General features: G+C 39.1%; 1 protein-coding gene and 1 long non-coding RNA gene across 3 annotated transcripts; both read left to right on the top strand.

Annotated features, from left to right (window-relative positions):
* Positions 1–3,670: 3,670 nt before the first annotated feature.
* LOC116684739 (uncharacterized) lies at positions 3,671–12,199 on the top strand (the record flags this gene model as incomplete). 2 transcript variants are annotated; one of them, XM_032510179.1, is given in 6 exon segments in its annotated part: positions 3,671–3,730; positions 7,103–7,219; positions 9,287–9,343; positions 10,030–10,245; positions 11,150–11,272; positions 11,723–12,199. In XM_032510179.1, coding segments are annotated over 6 exon segments (636 nt in total), but the record flags the coding sequence as incomplete, so codon positions are not given.
* A 1,132-nt stretch (positions 12,200–13,331) lies between these two features.
* Positions 13,332–27,134, top strand: LOC116684740 (uncharacterized). The gene is made up of 8 exons (XR_004330833.1): positions 13,332–13,523; positions 16,459–16,626; positions 19,996–20,111; positions 22,175–22,231; positions 22,914–23,127; positions 24,032–24,154; positions 24,599–24,967; positions 27,105–27,134. It is a non-coding gene; the product is annotated as an uncharacterized LOC116684740 (long non-coding RNA).
* Positions 27,135–27,909: the final 775 nt, after the last annotated feature.

Raw genomic sequence — 27,909 nt, 5'->3', positions numbered from 1 at the left:
TTGTATCACCTCATTGATGTGAATTGTTACTCAGTATTTTGCATCACACTGTCTTTGTATTTAATAATGCTGCCTTAATGTGCTCCTTATCAATACATTGTTGGAATAAGTAGACTCAGATTTATTAGTTTAGGTAAAGTCCCAATACAACAAATCAAAATCCTCCTTTACAAGTAAAAATACCACATTTCGAATCTTACTTTAATAAAGTACTATTACACATATATACTGTGCTACTTGATATTCTGAATGCTTCTTACACATAGGCCATGTATGAAGTTGTGATGATAACACTATTAGGCTATAGCAAAGATAGAATCAACTTTTAAGGTAGTATTTATACTACCTTAAATTTATTTTAGGTATTTATACTACTATTTATTTTTATTTATTTATTTTGTATTTGTACTACTATACTATGAAGAAAAACAATCAACGTGGAGACATGTCTTTACATGTCTTATTGTGTTTAGCGAATTAATCAACGGGTTAAGTTTCTTTATATTTTCCAGGTGATGGGAGGTACTTCTGGTAACTCTGTCTCTTTTCCTGGTTTCAGAACAATAACTGCGCAAAAGCCTTAACGGATCATTCGTTGTTTTTTCTTCTACTCTAACAGACACAAACATGTAAGTAGTTTTGTCATGTTTGATTACGTTTGTAAAAGACCCTTATTCAATTATAGCCAGTCCTTATTATTGTCTTGTACTGTAGCCTTAGTGAATGTAGCCCACATAAGATATATAGTTTTCATAAAGTGTTTTTGGAAACTTATCAGGAGATAAAAGTGTGTAGGCTATCTCAGGCGAATATTAACCCAAAGTACAACGATTTAATGTGACCAAACGTCCTCTTTTGCCCGGACATGTCCACTTTTTACGTAGCCTACTGTCCGGGTGGGGGGGGGGGGGGGGGGGGGTTGTAAATTCATGAAAATGTCCGGTTTTCACTGTTTTTCACATAAGTTTTTCATGGGATCATAAGCGTATACTTCAATTGACTGGCGCTTTGCACACATTACTACGGTACTTTGTTGCGAGACATAATTCCCGGAAGGCTGTGCGACGCACACACACAGGAGCAGGTCAGACAGCGGAGCAGCATTGCACGCAAAATGCCGAAGCGTAAGTGCAGCTTCAACTGCAAAAAAACTTTCCACGTGCCGTCCCGGTCGGGACCAGTGGGAGGCGGAGTGCACGTGCACCGTGTGCAAAGCTAGATAGCGAATGTTTCAGTGTCTAGGGTGCTGGAAATCTCACAGCTCACATGGACACCAAAAACCTTATCTTATTACGTTGAAAAGGTTTCAAGAGGTATTTGGTTGAAGCTGACAGAGAATAGGTCATATTTCGAACATTATTTCATATTTATTTATTTGAAAAGAGCTATTTTGTTGTTACACATTTTATTTTATTACAACAGTTAAAGCATGTTTCCTCTTTGAAGCCTTTCTCTGTTTCGAGGCCGGACTGAGTGTCCTCTTTTTGGAAATCAAAATATGGTCACCCTAATTTAATCGGATAGCGTACGGCAGATGCGTAGCCTACTAGACAGTAAAGTTAACACAACCACGCTGTAGACTTCCAATGAGCCCAGTGGAGTCTTTTGGAAGCAGTTTTCCGGTAATGGGTGAGCATTAGAGAGTGTAGGTTAGGAGATAACATATCCACAGGCTATTATTGCTAAATAAAATGCTAGTTAACATTAGTAATTAGACAGCTAATGTGAACTTCTCCTGCCTGTACGGTAATTTGCGACAGTAAGTCGCGTGGTTATGACACAATGTTAGCCTATTTTTTACAAAAACGTCTGCTACGGAGCAGACGTGAGATACAACGTACTTGAGCCTTTTATACATTGTCGTGTTTCTTTAGAAATAACAATAGACAAATAGAGTCTATAAACGCTTCATATGTGACGCCAGAATGAATGACAGTCAATGGAATGCTAACGGCAGGTGATGGCTTGTTAGCATCAAAATGGCGTCATAGGAGGTAGCCTCGCCCACCCCCTTGGATGAATTAGGTATTCAGAGAATGTCTACATTCTGTTGCCATTAAAAAAAAAAATAATGTATGTATTGTATTATGTATGATAATGTATTGCAGTACATGCTATTAAAAAAAATAATTGATTTTTGGAATTCTATGAATTGATTTTATATCGATAAATCTTGAATCGCAATTCAAATAGATTTTTTTGCACACCCCTATTAAAAACGTCAGAGCCCCCTGCTCTGGACCTTCAGTATTGTACTTCCCTAAAGTTTAGGAATCATAAGAGACAGATGTGAAAAAAGGAACAATTAAAACCGCATAGCTTATGATATCCTGAGTTCTTAGTATGGGTCAGCTCTAAAAATGCGGACTCGTCAAAGCACAGAAGGGAGGGGAGGGATGAGGAGAAGCAGCAAGCTAGTCTCGTTTTGTTTGAAAATACTTCTAACGTCAATAAGATGTTATGTCACCCAACATTGCTTAGAGCACCTTTTAACTGTAAGTCTGCAAAGCCTAAGGAGTGATACTACTACTACTAGTAGTAGTAGTAGTAGTAGTGTGCACATCTCCACCTGTGAGATGCAGGGCAAAAAAGGGCCTGGATACAACTGAGAAGAATGAGATTCCTGCACTTTGCCAAAAAGCCAACACATGGATTAAAACAAAGCATAGGACGCATAGGAAGCACTAAATTAGGGCTGTCAGACCGTTCAAAATCATTACTTTTGTAATTAATAATAAAAGTTTTCAGGCTTTAGATTCCAATCAACCCCCAATTTATTGAATGACATTTTTGTAAATGACAAGAGAATTGATATAGTTGTTAAATAGATTACTATAATAGTTACCATCAATCATCCGCAATCATTGTGATTCAAGCTTTTATGCACAACTGTGCTGTGTACATCATGTTTAACCACCCATGTTGTAACAGAACCAAGGAATTGTAGGACCCACATGCAGAGACAAGGTAGTGAGCTTGAAGATTTAATAAACAAAATCTCTACAAACCCAAGGTGCTGAATGCATTAACATAATCAAGGTAGTAGTCAAGAACAGGAAACACAGGAAGCAGGAACACAGAGACAGACCGGGCAGACTAACACACAGAACTCCAAAACAGACCAACAATGACCTGACAACAGACAAGGGAAACACGGAGACTAAATACACAAGGTTAATGAGATAACGGGAGACAGGTGAGATAAGGGCTGGGAAACAGGTGAACAACATCAGACAATCACAAGGGCGGGAAAACCAAGAGACAGGAAGTCAGACAAGACAAGACAGAAAACAGACTTCAAAATAAAACAGGAACAAGAGAAAAATACACAACCATGACAGCTTACCTTGAAAATCCCTCCCAGATTAGGGACCAAATCGGCCATTTTACACAGCCGTGGACCAGTAGGTCTGGGGGAATAGAATACAAATCAGCACACATACTTTAACGTTAAGATTCAGCAAAAAGTCATTTAAAGGTCAAAGAATCAGCAACATCAGCCATGACCTGATACAGTAAGATTTAAAGTTTCTTTACGCTCTTGTTTCTTTCAGTCTACAAGAGCAGGCAGGATGTCTGTGACCATGACCAAGGGCGATGGAATCACAGTGTTCACTGTGACCTCTGACCCCGAAAGTGTTTACCCTCCTCTGTGCCAAACCTTTGCTCCTGCTGCTCTGTGTCTGAGCACCTGAGAAGGGTCCAGAGAAGTTCTCAGTCCGTACTGGGGGTGAGTTACAACCTTTATATGCTTTGAAGTTGCCCTGTGAACTTCAGCTTTAAAGTATATAATAATAATAATCTATTTTTGTGGAATAATTCAACAGAGTGGCAATTTTGGTGAAGCCAACACTGAAGTGCCAAAAACGGCAGTTCCTGGAATGGCTACTTGAGGCTGGCTCCAAAAGGGAGTCAATCTCCATAGACCCCCGCGTTAAAATGCTCTACTTCACAGCACCAATGAACATGTTTACGGCCTGGTACAAAAATGGTTTTGTGCCTCTATAGTAGGGCTGCACAATTAATCGAATTTTAATCGCGATCACGATTTGGACTTCCCACGATCAAATTTGCGTGATCAAGCGATTATTTTTTATAAAGCGTCATTTCATAGAACGCTCCGGGTTTTTTGCAAAGCCAATCTCCCGCTCCATAAAGCCGTCTGCTCATGAGCCAGTCAGAGTAGTTCACTGCACCCCGTGCAGCTAAGTTTCTAGATGTAGACAGTCACAGAGGACAGAGTAGCGTGAGGAAAACTCAACAGATAGCAGTCGGTAATACGTCAGTCTCAAGGTTTACCAGTTTACCAGTAAACGCAACACTTTGTCCCATTTGTTGTTTTTCAGACAACAGCAGTGACCAGTGCTAGTTAGCGTCTGTTAGCTGTTAGCTAGTAGCGTCTGTTAGCTGTTAGCTCTTCTAGGACGCACCGGTGCTAATGTCCTCGCATCCGCTGCAATGCTGTTTATATGGATATGGTTTAATTTTGCGTTACATGACCCATTTTGTCTGTAAAGCCGTGCCTGTGTTGGATCTTTCTACTCTCTCACGTCTTACTCTCTCTCCTCTTACTCTCCGCGCCCCGCCACACAGCGGCCGCCGGTCCACACTTCTGATGTAGCGTTATGTCTACAGTTTTAATTTTTCATTAACACAGCTGTATATTGTTAAGTATGAGGGGGCAAACCTGTATTTGTACCAGTGTTTCCGCGGGTAACTGTTATCGCGGCCGCTACGGCGAAGAACACAGAAGAAGTTTTTGAATGCAGCTAACTTCAGTTGGTAGAGTCACAGCGTGTGAGACGGAGCTGCTGTACCGAAGCCTGGACCAGGACCAGAGATGTGACCCATGGCCAGAATATCATAGTTCATAAAAATGCAGCGCAGTGAAGATACAGACGTTTAATACACACGACGTGTGTATCCGCCGTTCGACCCGTGCTGGACCCGTTCATAATGATCAGCCGTCTCTCTGTGAGTAGCGTCCATCACACTCCCTCTCGCAGTTATAAATAGCCTATGTGACAATAAAATTTGTTTTGGTTAAAATCAACAAATAATCGTGAGAATAATCGCGATCAAAATTTTGATCAAAATAATCGCGATTATCATTTTGGCCATAATCGTGCAGCCCTACTCTATAGCTAATTTTCCCGTTTATGACAACTGTACAAAGAGGGAGATTTTTTTTATGTAACTCAACCCTTTAAATTATATTCAGGCTTAAAGTTATGCATAATTAAGAGTTTGGCGCTTTGAGTGACAGGTGTCTGCTGTCACAAGATGCAAGCATAGAGAGCCGAAGTCCCGCCCTTTCCGTTTGCCTCTATGGGACCTATGTTCGAAAAGAAATGAACAGTGGTCAATAGTGAAAGACAAACTTTTTTCTGGTCCCGATCGACTTGTGCCTTGGATTACACATATGATGTTTTTCAAAATAAAAAATGATTTTACATTTTACAGAATGTCACAGTTTTTTGCAAGATAGTGGGAAAATATGTAATTAGACGGACTACAAGGCCAAGTCCCATACCTGACATCACCACATTTCCCTCCCACTCCCTACGAGTAGCTGCAGCTCTTGACATGACCCAATTTATAATGTTTTCTATCTCTTTTGTTACTTCTGCCTTTGTCTTGGAAGAAGACGGTAAAGCTCAACAAGGAGTCATAAATTAAATTTTTTTTATTAATGTGCATAAAGAAGCCAAGAAAAGATGGAAAAATCTCCAAAAGACATCAAATGACAGATGACAAGAAGTTAGATTTTATTTCCATCATTTACACTTTCAAAATAACAGAAAACAAAAAAATGGCGTCTGCAAAAGTTTGGGCACCCTGCAGAGTTAATACCTTCTACTTCCCCCTTTGGCAAGTATCACAGCTTGGAAACGCTTCTTGTAGCCAGCCAAGAGTCTTTCAATTCTTGTTTAATGTATCTTCGCCCATTCATCCTTCCAAAAGTATTCCAGTTCTTCGAGAATTCTGGGCTGTCACACACTGCTCTTTTAAGGTCTACCCATAGATTTTTAATTATGTTGAGTTCTGGAGATTGTGAAGGCCATGGCAAAACCTTCAGTTTACGCCTCTTGATGTAATCCACTGTGGATTTTGAGGTGTGTTTAGGATCATTATCCATTTGTAGAAGCCATCCTCTCTTTAACTTCAGCTTTTTCACAGTTGGCATCAAGTTAACGTCCAAAATTTGCTGAAACTTTATTGAATCCGTTTTTCCTTCTTCTCGTGAAATGTTCCTTATGCCACTGGCTGCAATACAAGCCCAAAGAATGATTGACCCCCCCCACCCCCATGCTTAACAGTTGGACAGAGGTTAATTTCATTGAATTCTGTGTCCTTTCTTCTCCAAACGTACCTTTGCTTATTGCAGCAAAAAGGTTCTATTTTACCCTCATCGGGCCACAGAACTTGTTTCCACAATGCATCAGGCTTGTCTATATGTTCATTTGCAAACTTCAAACGCAGATTTTTGTGGTGAGGACGTAGAAGTGGTTTTCTTCTGATGACTCTTCCATGAAGACCATATACACATCATTTGTGAAATACATGGCACAATTCCAACTGGACCAAAAAATATTTTTATCTCTCATTTACTCTCAGATACAGATGGCGACAGCAGTAACAGTGTTTTGTCTTGTTGTAATACAAACAGTTTTAATACTGATCAGAGAAAAAGTATGTATCATAATTTTTAATAACAGTTCTCTATAGACTGAAGGCTTTATTCGGCTGCCTCAGCTCCACCTCCACAATTCACCTCTTTGCCGAGTTTTGCCGACAGCCAGAACCGCCCACCTCTATAAATTAAACTAAAAACAAATTTGATTGTCGTAATCACATTACAGTCACATTTTTCTCTCTCTGTATCTGCCTCGGAGCTCCAGGTAAGGTTATATTTATATAGGAAAACTTTATTTAAAATAATAAAGCACGCAAAAACACTAGGAAACTATCGGGGAAAGTGATTTAAAATAACAACATTTGCTGCTCATAGGTGCTCTCCAATTACCCTAAACAGTGTCACCTGAGAACTGCAGTTATACTGTACATGTGTCAGCTGTTCATGCTGTTTCCTCCTCCACAGGCTCTGCACATTATGGTTGGGTTGCTCAACATCGGCCTTGGAACGATACTCACTTGGCATGGCAATGGCTATTGGATTTCAGTGGACGGATTTCCTTTTTGGCTTTTTGGTGGATTGGTAAGAAAGATACTGTTGCATTTGTTCTTTTGTGTCATAATTAATGTCCAATATAATTTTATTTACAAAATGTACATCTCCCAAGCCTTTTCCCAAAGTTAGAGTGAAGACAAATACAACTTTACAACTTGTATCATTGTTTCTGTATGTTTCTGTTTCCTGTTTTATTTTGGTAGTTTGGTTTTTCTGTCTTGTCCGGTCTTGTTTTACTTCCTGTCTGTTGTTTTTCCCAACCATTTGATTGATTTATTTCACCTGTTTGTATGACCTGTCCCTTGTTTGCTTGTTTACCTCTTGTATTTAGTCCTGTGTCTTTACTTTGTCGGATCTTTGTACTCTGTTAGATGCTGTCGTGGAGTCTGTGTTGGCGTGCCGCGCTGTTCTTGCCGGTTTAGGTTTAGGTTTTTTGTTTGTGCCTGCCTGGCTACCTTCCTGAGGACACGTATCTTCTAAGACTATTTTCTTATTTTATAAATCACTTCTAAACTGCATTTGGGTCCAAGCCTTGCTTTTCCTGACACAGACTTCCAGTACAACTCACCAGTCATGTGACCTACAGACGTTTTCTGATGACTCTGCAGTTGTTGGGTGTATAAGGAATGGACAGGAGGGAGAGTACAGGGCACTGGTGGATGACTTTGTGGTGTGGTCTGGTAAGAATCACCTGCTGCTGAACGTGGATAAGACCAGAGAGACGGTGATGGACTTTAGGAGGAAGGGAACGGCTCCGCAACTCCTTTGCATCCTGGGAGAAGATGTGGACATGGTTGCGGAGTACAGATACCTTGGTGTCAACATCGACAGCAGGCTAAACTGGAAAATCAACAGCACTGCTGTTTACAAGAAGGGGATGAGCAGACTCTATTTCCTGAGGAAGCTGAGATCCTTCAACGTGTGCAGCAGAATGTTGGAGATGTTCTACCAGTCTGTTGTGGCCAGTTCTTTGTTCTCCTCCGCCATCTGCTGGGGCAGCAGCATCGGAGCCGGCAACACAAACAGACTGAACAAACTGATCAGGAAGGCTGGCTCAGTTATTGGCTGCTAACAGGACACTCTTGAAGCTGTGGTGGAGAGGAGCTCACTGAACAAACTGTTATCTATCCTTGATAACCCCGGCCACCCTCTCCACCCCCCACTGGTCCAACAGAGGAGCTCCTTCTCTAAGAGGCTCCGACAGCTTCAGTGTCGCACGGACCGCTACAAGAAATCATTCCTACCACAGGCAATAAAAATAAAAGACTAACAGACCTCACAACTGCACTAAGTGCAACTTGCACAATGCTTACGTTCTCTACAGCTTCATCAATAATTTTGATATTGTATTGTATCCTGTTATTTTATGTATATTCTTTGTGTGCTGTGTCTGATATTTTGCTGCTGTAACACAGGAATTTCCCATTTTTGAGATCAATAAAAATCTATCAAATTATGACAACTTAGGGCTGTTCAGTTGGTTCCAAGGAGAACCACTTAGCTGTTCTCATATGGGACATTGTAAATTAAGACTGATCTCACTTAGTAATTGCCAAATGATCCAATGGTCAATCAAGCGTATTTTAACTGATCTGTATTAGCTACGCTATTTGATGTTGGACTACCTTACAGAATTCTGAATATTGTAATTGGACATCTTGATCTCTTAAAGCTGCTTCATGCTTCTGCGTCGACGGTGTACCGCTGCAGACCCCTCTGCGTCTACGCCGGACCCTAGCCTGACGTGCACCTCTCTAAAATTGTAACTGTATGTCTCTTGGCCGTGGCTTGGTAGCGTTGCATTTTCCCCGACTCATTTCCTGGTTCTCCTTCTCTAAAAACAACATGGAATAAAGGAGAGGGTTACCTTTTCCTGTTAGAGATGTCTCACCGTGGTCAGAAAGCACAGGGGAGACACTTTTTGTCACTATGACTCTAGAGTCAGTACTTCTCACCCCCCCCCAGTTTGCTTCGTTGTGCTCCAAATGCTGTTCACTCAGTCAAAGATACTGTGAATGACATTTATGAATTGTAGTGTTTGTTTGGAAGAATGGAAGTTTCAATATTGTTTTTTCTTGTGTTTTTTTTCTCTAGTTTATTTTGTTTGGCACCATTGGCATTTTGTCTGAGAAGTACCCCAGTCCATGTCTGGTGAGTATAACATGTTATTTTGAAAGTACTTCTTTATTTTTTGTCATCTTTCATTTTTCTTTTTTTTTAGTTCAAGATAAAAAAAATGGAGGCTAGTTTTGTTGTTGGGGAAGACTATACACACCCACATTGTCTCACATTAATACAGTACTGTATGTATATTTATTGGAAAGAGCTGCATATAGGTTCAGTGTCTTGCTCCAAGGCACTTTGACAGTGTTGCAGGGTGTTTTTAAAAGTAACCAGCCACACCATTATTTTACTGACGTGTGTGTGTGTGCGTGTTTGTGTGTGTATGTATTTCCTTTTTCTACTCATTTAGGGATTTATTTACTAATGTGTGCATGTAGATAGGAACACATGTGTATATAGGTGTCAGTAGGTATATTTGTATTTACTTTTTATTTTCTATTTTTCATAAATACCTTTTCTTATCTTAAGGGGGGGATGAGGAGTATTGAGGTAGTGTTGGTTTCGAACAGTGTTTATCATATAAAGTGTAATGTTATTACTCTAATGAACAACAGGAAAGAACGGGAAATGTCATGGATATATAGCATATGCAGTAATCTGAAAGAAAGTAACCAGCCACACAGCTGTTATTAGTGTAAACGGTAAGATAGTCTGTGGCTTTTAAATTCCATGAGTATTTATTCTAATATTTACTATTATGTCTTTTATTTTAGGTCATCATCAATGTGATCCTGAATCTAGCAGGAGTTGGTATTGCCATTGCTGGCATCGTACTCTACAGCGTAAATACGTCAACCATTTACATGTGGTGGATGTGTAGGAATTACGACGATGATTACTATTCATCCTACAGGAGACAGACTACAACTCCCTCTCCTGAGCAGGACATCATGAAGGAGAAATGCTTGGAGGTCAAAGAACTGACTCTGGTAAGTGTGGAAAATGTCATCTCAGCCGTCAAGATACAAGTTGTACAATCTCATTAGTAGAAAATAGAGGGTTTTAATTATTATTGTTGATAAATTAATTTGTCCACCAACAAATCAGTCAACAATTTAGATTGATCAATTATTGTTAGTTTGTCACTATCAAACTAAAATGGCAAACCCAAACTGAAAAGGAAGCTTCTGAAATGTGAGGATTTGCAGCTTTTCTGTTTTATATGATTGTAAACTGAATATTTTAACTTCTAACAACTTTGTTAGACAAAACAAGAAATTTAATGACGTTACCTAGGGCGGAATTGGCTTTTTCATTGATTTATATTATATCCAATTTCAGACATTTTATTAAAAAAATTATTTATTGGTTTGACAAAGAATATGAAAGACAGTAATATAACATTTTCTGGAAGTGAGGTTATCAATCATTGTTGTTTCAGAGTAATATGGTATTATTATTATTATTATTATTATTATCATTATTAGTACGCTATTCCGTGCCATGAGTAAATAACCAATCAGATATCATGATGACTTAATGCTGTTATATTGATATGTAGATGGACGTGAAAAAAAAGCAGCGTGATTAAAGACATTTGCAGTGGAATTACATGCAACTCCTAATCAGATCACAGAATCTAATTGGTCACAAAATATGGTGTAACAAGTGACTTGTTGTTCATAATTATGAGATGAGATTTCCATTTTTTAAACTTGTGAACATGATGCACTTCTATAATTTGTCGCAGCCCAAAATAAGTCTATTAAAAATACAAAAAAATAAGCCAAGGGTCAAGTAAGTACCAATTATACTAATTTCATTAACTCTACACAGACAAACAAATGTGTTTACAGATTTTAATGCTAACTCTGCTTCTTTGTGTCCAACCAGATGCTTTTGAGAAGCATAAGCGCTGTGCTGATTGTCCTGTCAACCCTGGAGCTCTGCCTTACCATCAGCTCTGCCGTCATGGCGATCAAGGCTCTAAAGAGCAGTCAGAAGGGAGAAAAGGAGGTAGAGTTTAGTAAAATTTGTTTTACTGTTAAACCTGTTGTTCATCCAGGTTGACTGAACATAACCACTTCATTTCTTTGTTGTTTAAATGTGTCAACAGGGCCACAAGGTTCTGAATGTCTGGTCGTAATCTCACATTTCCAACTTTTAGGATGCCACCTTTCCAATAGTCTACCTGGTGGATTTGTTTGGACAATCGGCCAAAACGATGCAATACATGGGCTTAAACCAAAAAGCGTTTCCGTGTGGACGGCCCTTAAATTTTACAATATTAAAAAGAGTAATAACAGAAACATCAACAAAAATAATTATTCAACAGTCTATTCCTGTAGGAAATAGGACAGCAGTACAGTTTTACAGTGTTTGTAATGTGTAAATATGTTCTTAAAGATCTGAGAATGTTTGTTCTTTTTTATCGACCTTACAATGTTTTTCTTCATTGTTTAGAAGACCGGGGACCCAGAACTCTACAAACCACTGCTGGAGGAAGTCACCAGTAACCCCACAGTCTGAATGGAAATATCTGCTTTGTGCTCTGAGCTACCACGTATAATCCTGTGCATTTATACCATTGACTGTATATCTATGTAATGTCAATGATTTAGTCAAATTCAGGTGGTATGCTTAAAAATACTTAAAGATAGCACTTATATTTTGTATGATTTTCTATAGAATAATGTGCCTTACGGTCAGCTTGTGTAGGTAAAAGGGAAGTTCATGAATGTGAGTATGTGACATTGATAGAAATATACGGTTTTTGTTTACTATTTTACAATATTAAGTCATGTTAAAAAAAGTCATCAATGTTGATTGTTTGTGCTTCTGTGTACTTTATGATAAACCTTAAAGCCAGACACGACAATGTAATCAGTTTAATAACTAGTTGTGTTCTTTGTGTACGAATAATAAACCGTTATCATTAAAGTACTTGTATTATGCTTTTTGGCTTTTCCCTTTCTTTCATTGTGTTATTTCTTTTTTTGTGCATGTTAGCCAGCCAGTGTCTCCTGCTAGACAGATACCCTAGACCAGACATCGACAGGGTATCCTCCAAAGTATTGTCAATTTTATTTTAAAGTTTTTTTCATCAACTTTAATGTCTTTACATAATTGTAACGTGTTAGCAAATTATAAATCCCCACTGATGATAGACTTACTGGCCTATTGGTAAGGTAGTCACTAAAGTAGCCATCCACGGATACAGGTAATTCTAAAATTTACTGTGCCACATGTATGTGTAACATTAAAAGATGATGCATGAAATTATGCCAACAATTATTGTTTTAATAGCTTGGTATTCTATGCAAAAAAGGTGTGTGTGTGTGTGTATATACACACATATATATATATATATATATATATATATATATATATATACACACTGTATACAAAGGCGTTAGGCTGCCCTACCCTTTATTATAGGCCCAGTTTGATGTGCAACTTAATACAGACCCATAGGTGGTTCCTGCTTCGCCTCAACGTCAAAGACCCTGCTCTAGAACTTCAGTAGTACTTCCCTAAAGTTTGGAGAATCATAAGAGAGATGTGAAAAAGAAAAGGGATGATCAAAACCGCAGAGCTTGTGATATCCTGAGCTCTTAGTATGGGTCAAGCGTTTCATTGTATCACCTCATTGATGTGAATTGTTACTCAGTAATTTTGCATCACACTGTCTTTGTATTTAATAATGCTGCCTTAATGTGCTCCTTATCAATACATTGTTGGAATAAGTAGACTCAGATTTATTAGTTTAGGTAAAGTCCCAATACAACAAATCAAAATCCTCCTTTACAAGTAAAAATACCACATTTCGAATCTTACTTTAATAAAGTACTATTACACATATATACTGTGCTACTTGATATTCTGAATGCTTCTTACACATAGGCCATGTATGAAGTTGTGATGATAACACTATTAGGCTATAGCAAAGATAGAATCAACTTTTAAGGTAGTATTTATACTACCTTAAATTTATTTTAGGTATTTATACTACTATTTATTTTTATTTATTTATTTTGTATTTATACTACTATACTATGAAGAAAAACAATCAACGTGGAGACATGTCTTTACATGTCTTATTGTGTTTAGCGAATTAATCAACGGGTTAAGTTTCTTTATATTTTCCAGGTGATGGGAGGTACTTCTGGTAACTCTGTCTCTTTTTCCTGGTTTCAGAACAATAACTGCGCAAAAGCCTTAACGGATCATTCGTTGTTTTTTCTTCTACTCTAACAGACACAAACATGTAAGTAGTTTTGTCATGTTTGATTACGTTTGTAAAAGACCCTTATTCAATTATAGCCAGTCCTTATTATTGTCTTGTACTGTAGCCTTAGTGAATGTAGCCCACATAAGATATATAGTTTTCATAAAGTGTGTTTTTGGAAACTTATCAGGAGATAAAAGTGTGTAGGCTATCTCAGGCGAATATTAACCCAAAGTACAACGATTTAATGTGACCAAACGTCCTCTTTTGCCCGGACATGTCCACTTTTTACGTAGCCTACTGTCCGGGTGGGGGGGGGGGGGGGGGGGGTTGTAAATTCATGAAAATGTCCGGTTTTCACTGTTTTTCACATAAGTTTTTCATGGGATCATAAGCGTATACTTCAATTGACTGGCGCTTTGCACACATTACTACGGTACTTTGTTGCGAGACATAATTCCCGGAAGGCTGTGCGACGCACACACACAGGGAGCAGGTCAGACAGCGGAGCAGCATTGCACGCAAAATGCCGAAGCGTAAGTGCAGCTTCAACTGCAAAAAAACTTTCCACGTGCCGTCCCGGTCGGGACCAGTGGGAGGCGGAGTGCACGTGCACCGTGTGCAAAGCTAGATAGCGAATGTTTCAGTGTCTAGGGTGCTGGAAATCTCACAGCTCACATGGACACCAAAAAACCTTATCTTATTACGTTGAAAAGGTTTCAAGAGGTATTTGGTTGAAGCTGACAGAGAATAGGTCATATTTCGAACATTATTTCATATTTATTTATTTGAAAAGAGCTATTTTGTTGTTACACATTTTATTTTATTACAACAGTTAAAGCATGTTTCCTCTTTGAAGCCTTTCTCTGTTTCGAGGCCGGACTGAGTGTCCTCTTTTTTGGAAATCAAAATATGGTCACCCTAATTTAATCGGATAGCGTACGGCAGATGCGTAGCCTACTAGACAGTAAAGTTAACACAACCACGCTGTAGACTTCCAAATGAGCCCAGTGGAGTCTTTTGGAAGCAGTTTTCCGGTAATGGGTGAGCATTAGAGAGTGTAGGTTAGGAGATAACATATCCACAGGCTATTATTGCTAAATAAAATGCTAGTTAACATTAGTAATTAGACAGCTAATGTGAACTTCTCCTGCCTGTACGGTAATTTGCGACAGTAAGTCGCGTGGTTATGACACAATGTTAGCCTATTTTTTACAAAAACGTCTGCTACGGAGCAGACGTGAGATACAACGTACTTGAGCCTTTTATACATTGTCGTGTTTCTTTAGAAATAAACAATAGACAAATAGAGTCTATAAACGCTTCATATGTGACGCCAGAATGAATGACAGTCAATGGAATGCTAACGGCAGGTGATGGCTTGTTAGCATCAAAATGGCGTCATAGGAGGTAGCCTCGCCCACCCCCTTGGATGAATTAGGTATTCAGAGAATGTCTACATTCTGTTGCCATTTAAAAAAAAAAATAATGTATGTATTGTATTATGTATGATAATGTATTGCAGTACATGCTATTAAAAAAAATAATTGATTTTTGGAATTCTATGAATTGATTTTATATCGATAAATCTTGAATCGCAATTCAAATAGATTTTTTTGCACACCCCTATTAAAAACGTCAGAGCCCCCTGCTCTGGACCTTCAGTATTGTACTTCCCTAAAGTTTAGGAATCATAAGAGACAGATGTGAAAAAAGGAACAATTAAAACCGCATAGCTTATGATATCCTGAGTTCTTAGTATGGGTCAGCTCTAAAAATGCGGAATCGTCAAAGCACAGAAGGGAGGGGGAGGGATGAGGAAGAAGCAGCAAGCTAGTCTCGTTTTGTTTGAAAATACTTCTAACGTCAATAAGATGTTATGTCACCCAACATTGCTTAGAGCACCTTTTAACTGTAAGTCTGCAAAGCCTAAGGAGTGATACTACTACTACTAGTAGTAGTAGTAGTAGTAGTGTGCACATCTCCACCTGTGAGATGCAGGGCAAAAAAGGGCCTGGATACAACTGAGAAGAATGAGATTCCTGCACTTTGCCAAAAAAGCCAACACATGGATTAAAACAAAGCATAGGACGCATAGGAAGCACTAAATTAGGGCTGTCAGACCGTTCAAAATCATTACTTTTGTAATTAATAATAAAAGTTTTCAGGCTTTAGATTCCAATCAACCCCCAATTTATTGAATGACATTTTTGTAAATGACAAGAGAATTGATATAGTTGTTAAATAGATTACTATAATAGTTACCATCAATCATCCGCAATCATTGTGATTCAAGCTTTTATGCACAACTGTGCTGTGTACATCATGTTTAACCACCCATGTTGTAACAGAACCAAGGAATTGTAGGACCCACATGCAGAGACAAGGTAGTGAGCTTGAAGATTTAATAAACAAAATCTCTACAAACCCAAGGTGCTGAATGCATTAACATAATCAAGGTAGTAGTCAAGAACAGGAAACACAGGAAGCAGGAACACAGAGACAGACCGGGCAGACTAACACACAGAACTCCAAAACAGACCAACAATGACCTGACAACAGACAAGGGAAACACGGAGACTAAATACACAAGGTTAATGAGATAACGGGAGACAGGTGAGATAAGGGCTGGGAAACAGGTGAACAACATCAGACAATCACAAGGGCGGGAAAACCAAGAGACAGGAAGTCAGACAAGACAAGACAGAAAACAGACTTCAAAATAAAACAGGAACAAGAGAAAAATACACAACCATGACAGCTTACCTTGAAAATCCCTCCCAGATTAGGGACCAAATCGGCCATTTTACACAGCCGTGGACCAGTAGGTCTGGGGGAATAGAATACAAATCAGCACACATACTTTAACGTTAAGATTCAGCAAAAAGTCATTTAAAGGTCAAAGAATCAGCAACATCAGCCATGACCTGATACAGTAAGATTTAAAGTTTCTTTACGCTCTTGTTTCTTTCAGTCTACAAGAGCAGGCAGGATGTCTGTGACCATGACCAAGGGCGATGGAATCACAGTGTTCACTGTGACCTCTGACCCCGAAAGTGTTTACCCTCCTCTGTGCCAAATCCTCTGCTCTGTGTCTGAGCACCTGAGAAGGGTCCAGAGAAGTTCTCAGTCCGTACTGGGGGTGAGTTACAACCTTTATATGCTTTGAAGTTGCCCTGTGAACTTCAGCTTTAAAGTATATAATAATAATAATCTATTTTTGTGGAATAATTCAACAGAGTGGCAATTTTGGTGAAGCCAACACTGAAGTGCCAAAAACGGCAGTTCCTGGAATGGCTACTTGAGGCTGGCTCCAAAAGGGAGTCAATCTCCATAGACCCCCGCGTTAAAATGCTCTACTTCACAGCACCAATGAACATGTTTACGGCCTGGTACAAAATGGTTTTGTGCCTCTATAGTAGGGCTGCACAATTAATCGAATTTTAATTGCGATCACGATTTGGACTTCCCACGATCAAATTTGCGTGATCAAGCGATTATTTTTTATAAAGCGTCATTTCATAGAACGCTCCGGGTTTTTTGCAAAGCCAATCTCCCGCTCCATAAAGCCGTCTGCTCATGAGCCAGTCAGAGTAGTTCACTGCACCCCGTGCAGCTAAGTTTCTAGATGTAGACAGTCACAGAGGACAGAGTAGCGTGAGGAAAACTCAACAGATAGCAGTCGGTAATACGTCAGTCTCAAGGTTTACCAGTTTACCAGTAAACGCAACACTTTGTCCCATTTGTTGTTTTTCAGACAACAGCAGTGACCAGTGCTAGTTAGCGTCTGTTAGCTGTTAGCTAGTAGCGTCTGTTAGCTGTTAGCTCTTCTAGGACGCACCGGTGCTAATGTCCTCGCATCCGCTGCAATGCTGTTTATATGGATATGGTTTAATTTTGCGTTACATGACCCATTTTGTCTGTAAAGCCGTGCCTGTGTTGGATCTTTCTACTCTCTCACGTCTTACTCTCTCTCCTCTTACTCTCCGCGCCCCGCCACACAGCGGCCGCCGGTCCACACTTCTGATGTAGCGTTATGTCTACAGTTTTAATTTTTCATTAACACAGCTGTATATTGTTAAGTATGAGGGGGCAAACCTGTATTTGTACCAGTGTTTCCGCGGGTAACTGTTATCGCGGCCGCTACGGCGAAGAACACAGAAGAAGTTTTTGAATGCAGCTAACTTCAGTTGGTAGAGTCACAGCGTGTGAGACGGAGCTGCTGTACCGAAGCCTGGACCAGGACCAGAGATGTGACCCATGGCCAGAATATCATAGTTCATAAAAATGCAGCGCAGTGAAGATACAGACGTTTAATACACACGACGTGTGTATCCGCCGTTCGACCCGTGCTGGACCCGTTCATAATGATCAGCCGTCTCTCTGTGAGTAGCGTCCATCACACTCCCTCTCGCAGTTATAAACAGCCTATGTGACAATAAAATTTGTTTTGGTTAAAATCAACAAATAATCGTGAGAATAATCGCGATCAAAATTTTGATCAAAATAATCGCGATTATCATTTTGGCCATAATCGTGCAGCCCTACTCTATAGCTAATTTTCCCGTTTATGACAACTGTACAAAGAGGGAGATTTTTTTTATGTAACTCAACCCTTTAAATTATATTCAGGCTTAAAGTTATGCATAATTAAGAGTTTGGCGCTTTGAGTGACAGGTGTCTGCTGTCACAAGATGCAAGCATAGAGAGCCGAAGTCCCGCCCTTTCCGTTTGCCTCTATGGGACCTATGTTCGAAAAGAAATGAACAGTGGTCAATAGTGAAAGACAAACTTTTTCTGGTCCCGATCGACTTGTGCCTTGGATTACACATATGATGTTTTTCAAAATAAAAAATGATTTTACATTTTACAGAATGTCACAGTTTTTTGCAAGATAGTGGGAAAATATGTAATTAGACGGACTACAAGGCCAAGTCCCATACCTGACATCACCACATTTCCCTCCCACTCCCTACGAGTAGCTGCAGCTCTTGACATGACCCAATTTATAATGTTTTCTATCTCTTTTGTTACTTCTGCCTTTGTCTTGGAAGAAGACGGTAAAGCTCAACAAGGAGTCATAAATTAAATTTTTTTTATTAATGTGCATAAAGAAGCCAAGAAAAGATGGAAAAATCTCCAAAAGACATCAAATGACAGATGACAAGAAGTTAGATTTTATTTCCATCATTTACACTTTCAAAATAACAGAAAACAAAAAAATGGCGTCTGCAAAAGTTTGGGCACCCTGCAGAGTTAATACCTTCTACTTCCCCCTTTGGCAAGTATCACAGCTTGGAAACGCTTCTTGTAGCCAGCCAAGAGTCTTTCAATTCTTGTTTAATGTATCTTCGCCCATTCATCCTTCCAAAAGTATTCCAGTTCTTCGAGAATTCTGGGCTGTCACACACTGCTCTTTTAAGGTCTACCCATAGATTTTTAATTATGTTGAGTTCTGGAGATTGTGAAGGCCATGGCAAAACCTTCAGTTTACGCCTCTTGATGTAATCCACTGTGGATTTTGAGGTGTGTTTAGGATCATTATCCATTTGTAGAAGCCATCCTCTCTTTAACTTCAGCTTTTTCACAGTTGGCATCAAGTTAACGTCCAAAATTTGCTGAAACTTTATTGAATCCGTTTTTCCTTCTTCTCGTGAAATGTTCCTTATGCCACTGGCTGCAATACAAGCCCAAAGAATGATTGACCCCCCCCACCCCCATGCTTAACAGTTGGACAGAGGTTAATTTCATTGAATTCTGTGTCCTTTCTTCTCCAAACGTACCTTTGCTTATTGCAGCAAAAAGGTTCTATTTTACCCTCATCGGGCCACAGAACTTGTTTCCACAATGCATCAGGCTTGTCTATATGTTCATTTGCAAACTTCAAACGCAGATTTTTGTGGTGAGGACGTAGAAGTGGTTTTCTTCTGATGACTCTTCCATGAAGACCGTATACACATCATTTGTGAAATACATGGCACAATTCCAACTGGACCAAAAAATATTTTTATCTCTCATTTACTCTCAGATACAGATGGCGACAGCAGTAACAGTGTTTTGTCTTGTTGTAATACAAACAGTTTTAATACTGATCAGAGAAAAAGTATGTATCATAATTTTTAATAACAGTTCTCTATAGACTGAAGGCTTTATTCGGCTGCCTCAGCTCCACCTCCACAATTCACCTCTTTGCCGAGTTTTGCCGACAGCCAGAACCGCCCACCTCTATAAATTAAACTAAAAACAAATTTGATTGTCGTAATCACATTACAGTCACATTTTCTCTCTCTGTATCTGCCTCGGAGCTCCAGGTAAGGTTATATTTATATAGGAAAACTTTATTTAAAATAATAAAGCACGCAAAAACACTAGGAAACTATCGGGGAAAGTGATTTAAAATAACAACATTTGCTGCTCATAGGTGCTCTCCAATTACCCTAAACAGTGTCACCTGAGAACTGCAGTTATACTGTACATGTGTCAGCTGTTCATGCTGTTTCCTCCTCCACAGGCTCTGCACATTATGGTTGGGTTGCTCAACATCGGCCTTGGAACGATACTCACTTGGCATGGCAATGGCTATGGATTTCAGTGGACGGATTTCCTTTTTGGCTTTTTGGTGGATTGGTAAGAAAGATACTGTTGCATTTGTTCTTTTGTGTCATAATTAATGTCCAATATAATTTTATTTACAAAATGTACATCTCCCAAGCCTTTTCCCAAAGTTAGAGTGAAGACAAATACAACTTTACAACTTGTATCATTGTTTCTGTATGTTTCTGTTTCTGTTTTATTTTGGTAGTTTGGTTTTTCTGTCTTGTCCGGTCTTGTTTTACTTCCTGTCTGTTGTTTTTCCCAACCATTTGATTGATTTATTTCACCTGTTTGTATGACCTGTCCCTTGTTTGCTTGTTTACCTCTTGTATTTAGTCCTGTGTCTTTACTTTGTCGGATCTTTGTACTCTGTTAGATGCTGTCGTGGAGTCTGTGTTGGCGTGCCGCGCTGTTCTTGCCGGTTTAGGTTTAGGTTTTTTGTTTGTGCCTGCCTGGCTACCTTCCTGAGGACACGTATCTTCTAAGACTATTTTCTTATTTTATAAATCACTTCTAAACTGCATTTGGGTCCAAGCCTTGCTTTTCCTGACACAGACTTCCAGTACAACTCACCAGTCATGTGACCTACAGACGTTTTCTGATGACTCTGCAGTTGTTGGGTGTATAAGGAATGGACAGGAGGGAGAGTACAGGGCACTGGTGGATGACTTTGTGGTGTGGTCTGGTAAGAATCACCTGCTGCTGAACGTGGATAAGACCAGAGAGACGGTGATGGACTTTAGGAGGAAGGGAACGGCTCCGCAACTCCTTTGCATCCTGGGAGAAGATGTGGACATGGTTGCGGAGTACAGATACCTTGGTGTCAACATCGACAGCAGGCTAAACTGGAAAATCAACAGCACTGCTGTTTACAAGAAGGGGATGAGCAGACTCTATTTCCTGAGGAAGCTGAGATCCTTCAACGTGTGCAGCAGAATGTTGGAGATGTTCTACCAGTCTGTTGTGGCCAGTTCTTTGTTCTCCTCCGCCATCTGCTGGGGCAGCAGCATCGGAGCCGGCAACACAAACAGACTGAACAAACTGATCAGGAAGGCTGGCTCAGTTATTGGCTGCTAACAGGACACTCTTGAAGCTGTGGTGGAGAGGAGCTCACTGAACAAACTGTTATCTATCCTTGATAACCCCGGCCACCCTCTCCACCCCCCACTGGTCCAACAGAGGAGCTCCTTCTCTAAGAGGCTCCGACAGCTTCAGTGTCGCACGGACCGCTACAAGAAATCATTCCTACCACAGGCAATAAAAATAAAAGACTAACAGACCTCACAACTGCACTAAGTGCAACTTGCACAATGCTTACGTTCTCTACAGCTTCATCAATAATTTTGATATTGTATTGTATCCTGTTATTTTATGTATATTCTTTGTGTGCTGTGTCTGATATTTTGCTGCTGTAACACAGGAATTTCCCATTTTTGAGATCAATAAAAATCTATCAAATTATGACAACTTAGGGCTGTTCAGTTGGTTCCAAGGAGAACCACTTAGCTGTTCTCATATGGGACATTGTAAATTAAGACTGATCTCACTTAGTAATTGCCAAATGATCCAATGGTCAATCAAGCGTATTTTAACTGATCTGTATTAGCTACGCTATTTGATGTTGGACTACCTTACAGAATTCTGAATATTGTAATTGGACATCTTGATCTCTTAAAGCTGCTTCATGCTTCTGCGTCGACGGTGTACCGCTGCAGACCCCTCTGCGTCTACGCCGGACCCTAGCCTGACGTGCACCTCTCTAAAATTGTAACTGTATGTCTCTTGGCCGTGGCTTGGTAGCGTTGCATTTTCCCCGACTCATTTCCTGGTTCTCCTTCTCTAAAAACAACATGGAATAAAGGAGAGGGTTACCTTTTCCTGTTAGAGATGTCTCACCGTGGTCAGAAAGCACAGGGGAGACACTTTTTGTCACTATGACTCTAGAGTCAGTACTTCTCACCCCCCCCAGTTGCTTCGTTGTGCTCCAAATGCTGTTCACTCAGTCAAAGATACTGTGAATGACATTTATGAATTGTAGTGTTTGTTTGGAAGAATGGAAGTTTCAATATTGTTTTTTCTTGTGTTTTTTTCTCTAGTTTATTTTGTTTGGCACCATTGGCATTTTGTCTGAGAAGTACCCCAGTCCATGTCTGGTGAGTATAACATGTTATTTTGAAAGTACTTCTTTATTTTTTGTCATCTTTCATTTTTCTTTTTTTTAGTTCAAGATAAAAAAAATGGAGGCTAGTTTTGTTGTTGGGGAAGACTATACACACCCACATTGTCTCACATTAATACAGTACTGTATGTATATTTATTGGAAAGAGCTGCATATAGGTTCAGTGTCTTGCTCCAAGGCACTTTGACAGTGTTGCAGGGTGTTTTAAAAGTAACCAGCCACACCATTATTTTACTGACGTGTGTGTGTGTGCGTGTTTGTGTGTGTATGTATTTCCTTTTTCTACTCATTTAGGGATTTATTTACTAATGTGTGCATGTAGATAGGAACACATGTGTATATAGGTGTCAGTAGGTATATTTGTATTTACTTTTATTTTCTATTTTTCATAAATACCTTTTCTTATCTTAAGGGGGGATGAGGAGTATTGAGGTAGTGTTGGTTTCGAACAGTGTTTATCATATAAAGTGTAATGTTATTACTCTAATGAACAACAGGAAAGAACGGGAAATGTCATGGATATATAGCATATGCAGTAATCTGAAAGAAAGTAACCAGCCACACAGCTGTTATTAGTGTAAACGGTAAGATAGTCTGTGGCTTTTAAATTCCATGAGTATTTATTCTAATATTTACTATTATGTCTTTTATTTTAGGTCATCATCAATGTGATCCTGAATCTAGCAGGAGTTGGTATTGCCATTGCTGGCATCGTACTCTACAGCGTAAATACGTCAACCATTTACATGGTGGATGTGTAGGAATTACGACGATGATTACTATTCATCCTACAGGAGACAGACTACAACTCCCTCTCCTGAGCAGGACATCATGAAGGAGAAATGCTTGGAGGTCAAAGAACTGACTCTGGTAAGTGTGGAAAATGTCATCTCAGCCGTCAAGATACAAGTTGTACAATCTCATTAGTAGAAAATAGAGGGTTTTAATTATTATTGTTGATAAATTAATTTGTCCACCAACAAATCAGTCAACAATTTAGATTGATCAATTATTGTTAGTTTGTCACTATCAAACTAAAATGGCAAACCCAAACTGAAAAGGAAGCTTCTGAAATGTGAGGATTTGCAGCTTTTCTGTTTTATATGATTGTAAACTGAATATTTTAACTTCTAACAACTTTGTTAGACAAAACAAGAAATTTAATGACGTTACCTAGGGCGGAATTGGCTTTTTCATTGATTTATATTATATCCAATTTCAGACATTTTATTAAAAAAATTATTTATTGGTTTGACAAAGAATATGAAAGACAGTAATATAACATTTTCTGGAAGTGAGGTTATCAATCATTGTTGTTTCAGAGTAATATGGTATTATTATTATTATTATTATTATTATCATTATTAGTACGCTATTCCGTGCCATGAGTAAATAACCAATCAGATATCATGATGACTTAATGCTGTTATATTGATATGTAGATGGACGTGAAAAAAAAAGCAGCGTGATTAAAGACATTTGCAGTGGAATTACATGCAACTCCTAATCAGATCACAGAATCTAATTGGTCACAAAATATGGTGTAACAAGTGACTTGTTGTTCATAATTATGAGATGAGATTTCCATTTTTAAACTTGTGAACATGATGCACTTCTATAATTTGTCGCAGCCCAAAATAAGTCTATTAAAAATACAAAAAAATAAGCCAAGGGTCAAGTAAGTACCAATTATACTAATTTCATTAACTCTACACAGACAAACAAATGTGTTTACAGATTTTAATGCTAACTCTGCTTCTTTGTGTCCAACCAGATGCTTTTGAGAAGCATAAGCGCTGTGCTGATTGTCCTGTCAACCCTGGAGCTCTGCCTTACCATCAGCTCTGCCGTCATGGCGATCAAGGCTCTAAAGAGCAGTCAGAAGGGAGAAAAGGAGGTAGAGTTTAGTAAAATTTGTTTTACTGTTAAACCTGTTGTTCATCCAGGTTGACTGAACATAACCACTTCATTTCTTTGTTGTTTAAATGTGTCAACAGGGCCACAAGGTTCTGAATGTCTGGTCGTAATCTCACATTTCCAACTTTTAGGATGCCACCTTTCCAATAGTCTACCTGGTGGATTTGTTTGGACAATCGGCCAAAACGATGCAATACATGGGCTTAAACCAAAAAGCGTTTCCGTGTGGACGGCCCTTAAATTTTACAATATTAAAAAGAGTAATAACAGAAACATCAACAAAAATAATTATTCAACAGTCTATTCCTGTAGGAAATAGGACAGCAGTACAGTTTTACAGTGTTTGTAATGTGTAATATGTTCTTAAGATCTGAGAATGTTTGTTCTTTTTATCGACCTTACAATGTTTTTCTTCATTGTTTAGAAGACCGGGGACCCAGAACTCTACAAACCACTGCTGGAGGAAGTCACCAGTAACCCCACAGTCTGAATGGAAATATCTGCTTTGTGCTCTGAGCTACCACGTATAATCCTGTGCATTTATACCATTGACTGTATATCTATGTAATGTCAATGATTTAGTCAAATTCAGGTGGTATGCTTAAAAATACTTAAATATAGCACTTATATTTTGTATGATTTTCTATAGAATAATGTGCCTTATGGTCAGCTTGTGTAGGTAAAAGGGAAGTTCATGAATGTGAGTATGTGACATTGATAGAAATATACGGTTTTTGTTTACTATTTTACAATATTAAGTCATGTTAAAAAAAGTCATCAATGTTGATTGTTTGTGCTTCTCTGTGTACTTTTTGAAAAACCTTAAAGCCAGACAGACAATGTAATCAGTTTAATAACTAGTTGTGTTCTGTGTACGAATAATAAACCGTAATCATTAAAGTACTCATATTTTTCTTTTGGCTTTCCCTTCCTTCATTGTGTTGTATCTTTTTGTGCAGTCCACCCCAAAGGGAATACCCTCTACAACAGAAAACACGTTCACCAACTCCTCCAAAACAGTTTTTGTAGTCCAGCCTTCACTTCCGAACGCACTCACTTTGTATCATGTTACAATGCTCGCCTAGCTGTAGGTATAAGGGCACGCCCTTATACTCTGCTTCTGACTGGCTAGTAGTCTTACCGGGGACTGCGCTGTGCGAATCCCAACAAAGCTTCAAAAAAAAATAAAAACACTGAACCAAATGAAAAACCTTTATGTACTCACCCCCGACTAATGCCTCTACATTAACTTGTGTTATAATGCAGATTGGGGAGTGAATCAATAAAATAGTAGCCTCTGTGGCATTGTCTTGGCAACTTTTAAATCACTTTGTGGTGAAAAAAGTCTAATTTTCACTGCAAGTCTTTGATTGTATTATTTAATTGTGCCATTGCAATTTTTCTTAAGCTTCTTCCAGCCCTGCTTATTGCTTGAAGTTTGTGGAAATGAGGCTTTATTTTGAGAAATCTACTAGTGGATGGAAGTGACATTGCTGTTGCTGATTATGACATGGGCTGCTGGCAGAATAACCAGACTGTCACAGGTACAGCATCAAACCATAAACATGTGAGTTCTCAACACAAAGACAAATAGCTAAAGGAGACAAGGTGTTGAGTGAGTTCTGAATGTTTATTTTTTTTAAGTTTGCCAAATTAAATTATTTTATACTGTTTTTGTGGTGAAAGAAGTAAGATATGGTGATGGAACATCTCAAAAGTGGTTTAGAAAAAAACACTTTAATTAAAACAGAAAGTGGAGGATTTCTGAGATAGTTTGCTTAAAGTGCCCATAATATGAAACACAAAATCACTTTCCGGGATTTGGGGTGTTATTCTGTGCTCTGGTGCTTCCACACGCATACAACTTGGAAAACAAACCATGCTGTTCGGAATGAGATACACTTTTTGAATGTCCTCTGCCTTCAGTCTCTGGGTGAGCTGTTCAAAATATGCACGGCTTTCTGTATAAATAGCCGAGACGAGGTGGTTAACTGTAGCATGCTAGCGCTAGCTTGTGTCAATGGCAAAACACTGCTACGACACACACTAGTTCACCATAATCTACAAAAGAACTACTTCCATGTCCCTGTTCTGGAGGTATATCTCTCGTTTAGCTAATCCGGCCTTGTACAGACCAAAGTTGGAAAAAGAGTTATCTAGCTGATGTGATTTACCTAGCTAATGCGCATGTGCACCTCCCACAAACATAGTAAAAAGTGAGATGTCTCACTCTGTAGCTAAAACAGAGACCTAAACACACAGGGTGAAAAGAGGAGCTGCAGCCATCTTACAACCCAGTGCAGTATACAAATATGGTGTTTTTTGAAAATGAAGCTATGCAAACCTCTTTGTGGTACAACCTCAAAATACAATTATGAGCATAAATGGACGCTTTAATATTACGAACAGAAAAAAATACCCAACCAGCTTCTAGATAATGAAACGTTCATAGTTTGTATGTCTTTGCAAAAGGTTCAATGGATTTAGCGCTAAATTTAAATGTTATAAGTAACCCTACAACAATGTGTTTGTGGCATACACCTCCGTAGAGAAAGCTTAATAAGCAAGTGTAACACTGAGACACACACTGTGCTTTTACTTTGGCAGCTAAACCCTCTGAAGATATTTCGAGTCACTAATTAAAGAAGTTCCAGCGAGGGACAATAAGTGCATCTTCACAGCCCTGATACACCTGCATATTTTTTGGATTTGGATTTGATAGAGCTTGATAAATACCAGTGACTTTCTGTTTACTTTGGCAGTTGCCAAAAGACATTAAACCGAAAAGACATTCTCCATTCTCTTACACACACACACACACACACACACAACACCACACACACACACACACACACACACACACACACACACACACACCACACACACACAAGCTAAACAAATGAGCAACTTAAGAGCTTGACCAAGAACAGAAATGGTTTTCCCATTTGTGTTCCGTTGTGGTGTGCAGGGTTGTGAAAGGTGACTGTCATCACTGTGGCGGCTGACAGTAAAAGCATAATCCATTATCGTACCAAATCCTGAAGACTCCTTGCTCCAGGCTATTTCGGGTCGGTTTACCACGGGCTGATGGAGACTAGTATCACTACACGCCACTGCAGCATTTGGGGTGAGAGAAAATTAAAATAGATGTACTCACATACAGCTTTACAGTAAACTGGTGGACTTAAGTTTAGCAAGTAAAAGACAATTGTTTTGATCTTTCACAGACTATGCAGATCATGTGGGCCTCTTTTCTCTTAGATGGGCTTCACTGTGTTTATGAACATTGGTGGAGCGATCTTGCAATTACTGGCATTGTGCTGGATGTCGTGGACCTGGGAAATGTGTCTCTCCTCTGGATGTGTGAGCTCAGCAGCAACAACGCTGATCAAATTGGTGACAAACTGCAGAAAGGTTGCGCTTTTGGCCAAGTAAGTAGACTTCTAAAGTTTAACTCCAACAACAATCTAATAAATATTAGGCTGTGGGATTATTAATCGATACAGCATAGTATCACAATATTTTTCATGGCATACTGTATGGATACATGGACGTTCGATATCGAATCTATTGTATACTGACGTGTTGATCAGTTTATCTGCTGGACCATCCCTTTTGCAGCAATAAAAACTGAAGTGAGATGAACAAAACAGAGAAATTGTCCTTTAGATAAAAACAGATGTTGACAACGTTTCCTTTGGGGACATCATTTGAAATTGGAAAAAAGGTAATACA

This window comes from Etheostoma spectabile, unplaced genomic scaffold (genome assembly GCF_008692095.1).
Source record: "Etheostoma spectabile isolate EspeVRDwgs_2016 unplaced genomic scaffold, UIUC_Espe_1.0 scaffold00019538, whole genome shotgun sequence".
NCBI lineage: Eukaryota > Metazoa > Chordata > Actinopteri > Perciformes > Percidae > Etheostoma > Etheostoma spectabile.
The sequence above is the reverse complement of the archived record's forward strand: the minus strand, read 5'-3'. Positions and strand labels throughout refer to the sequence as shown.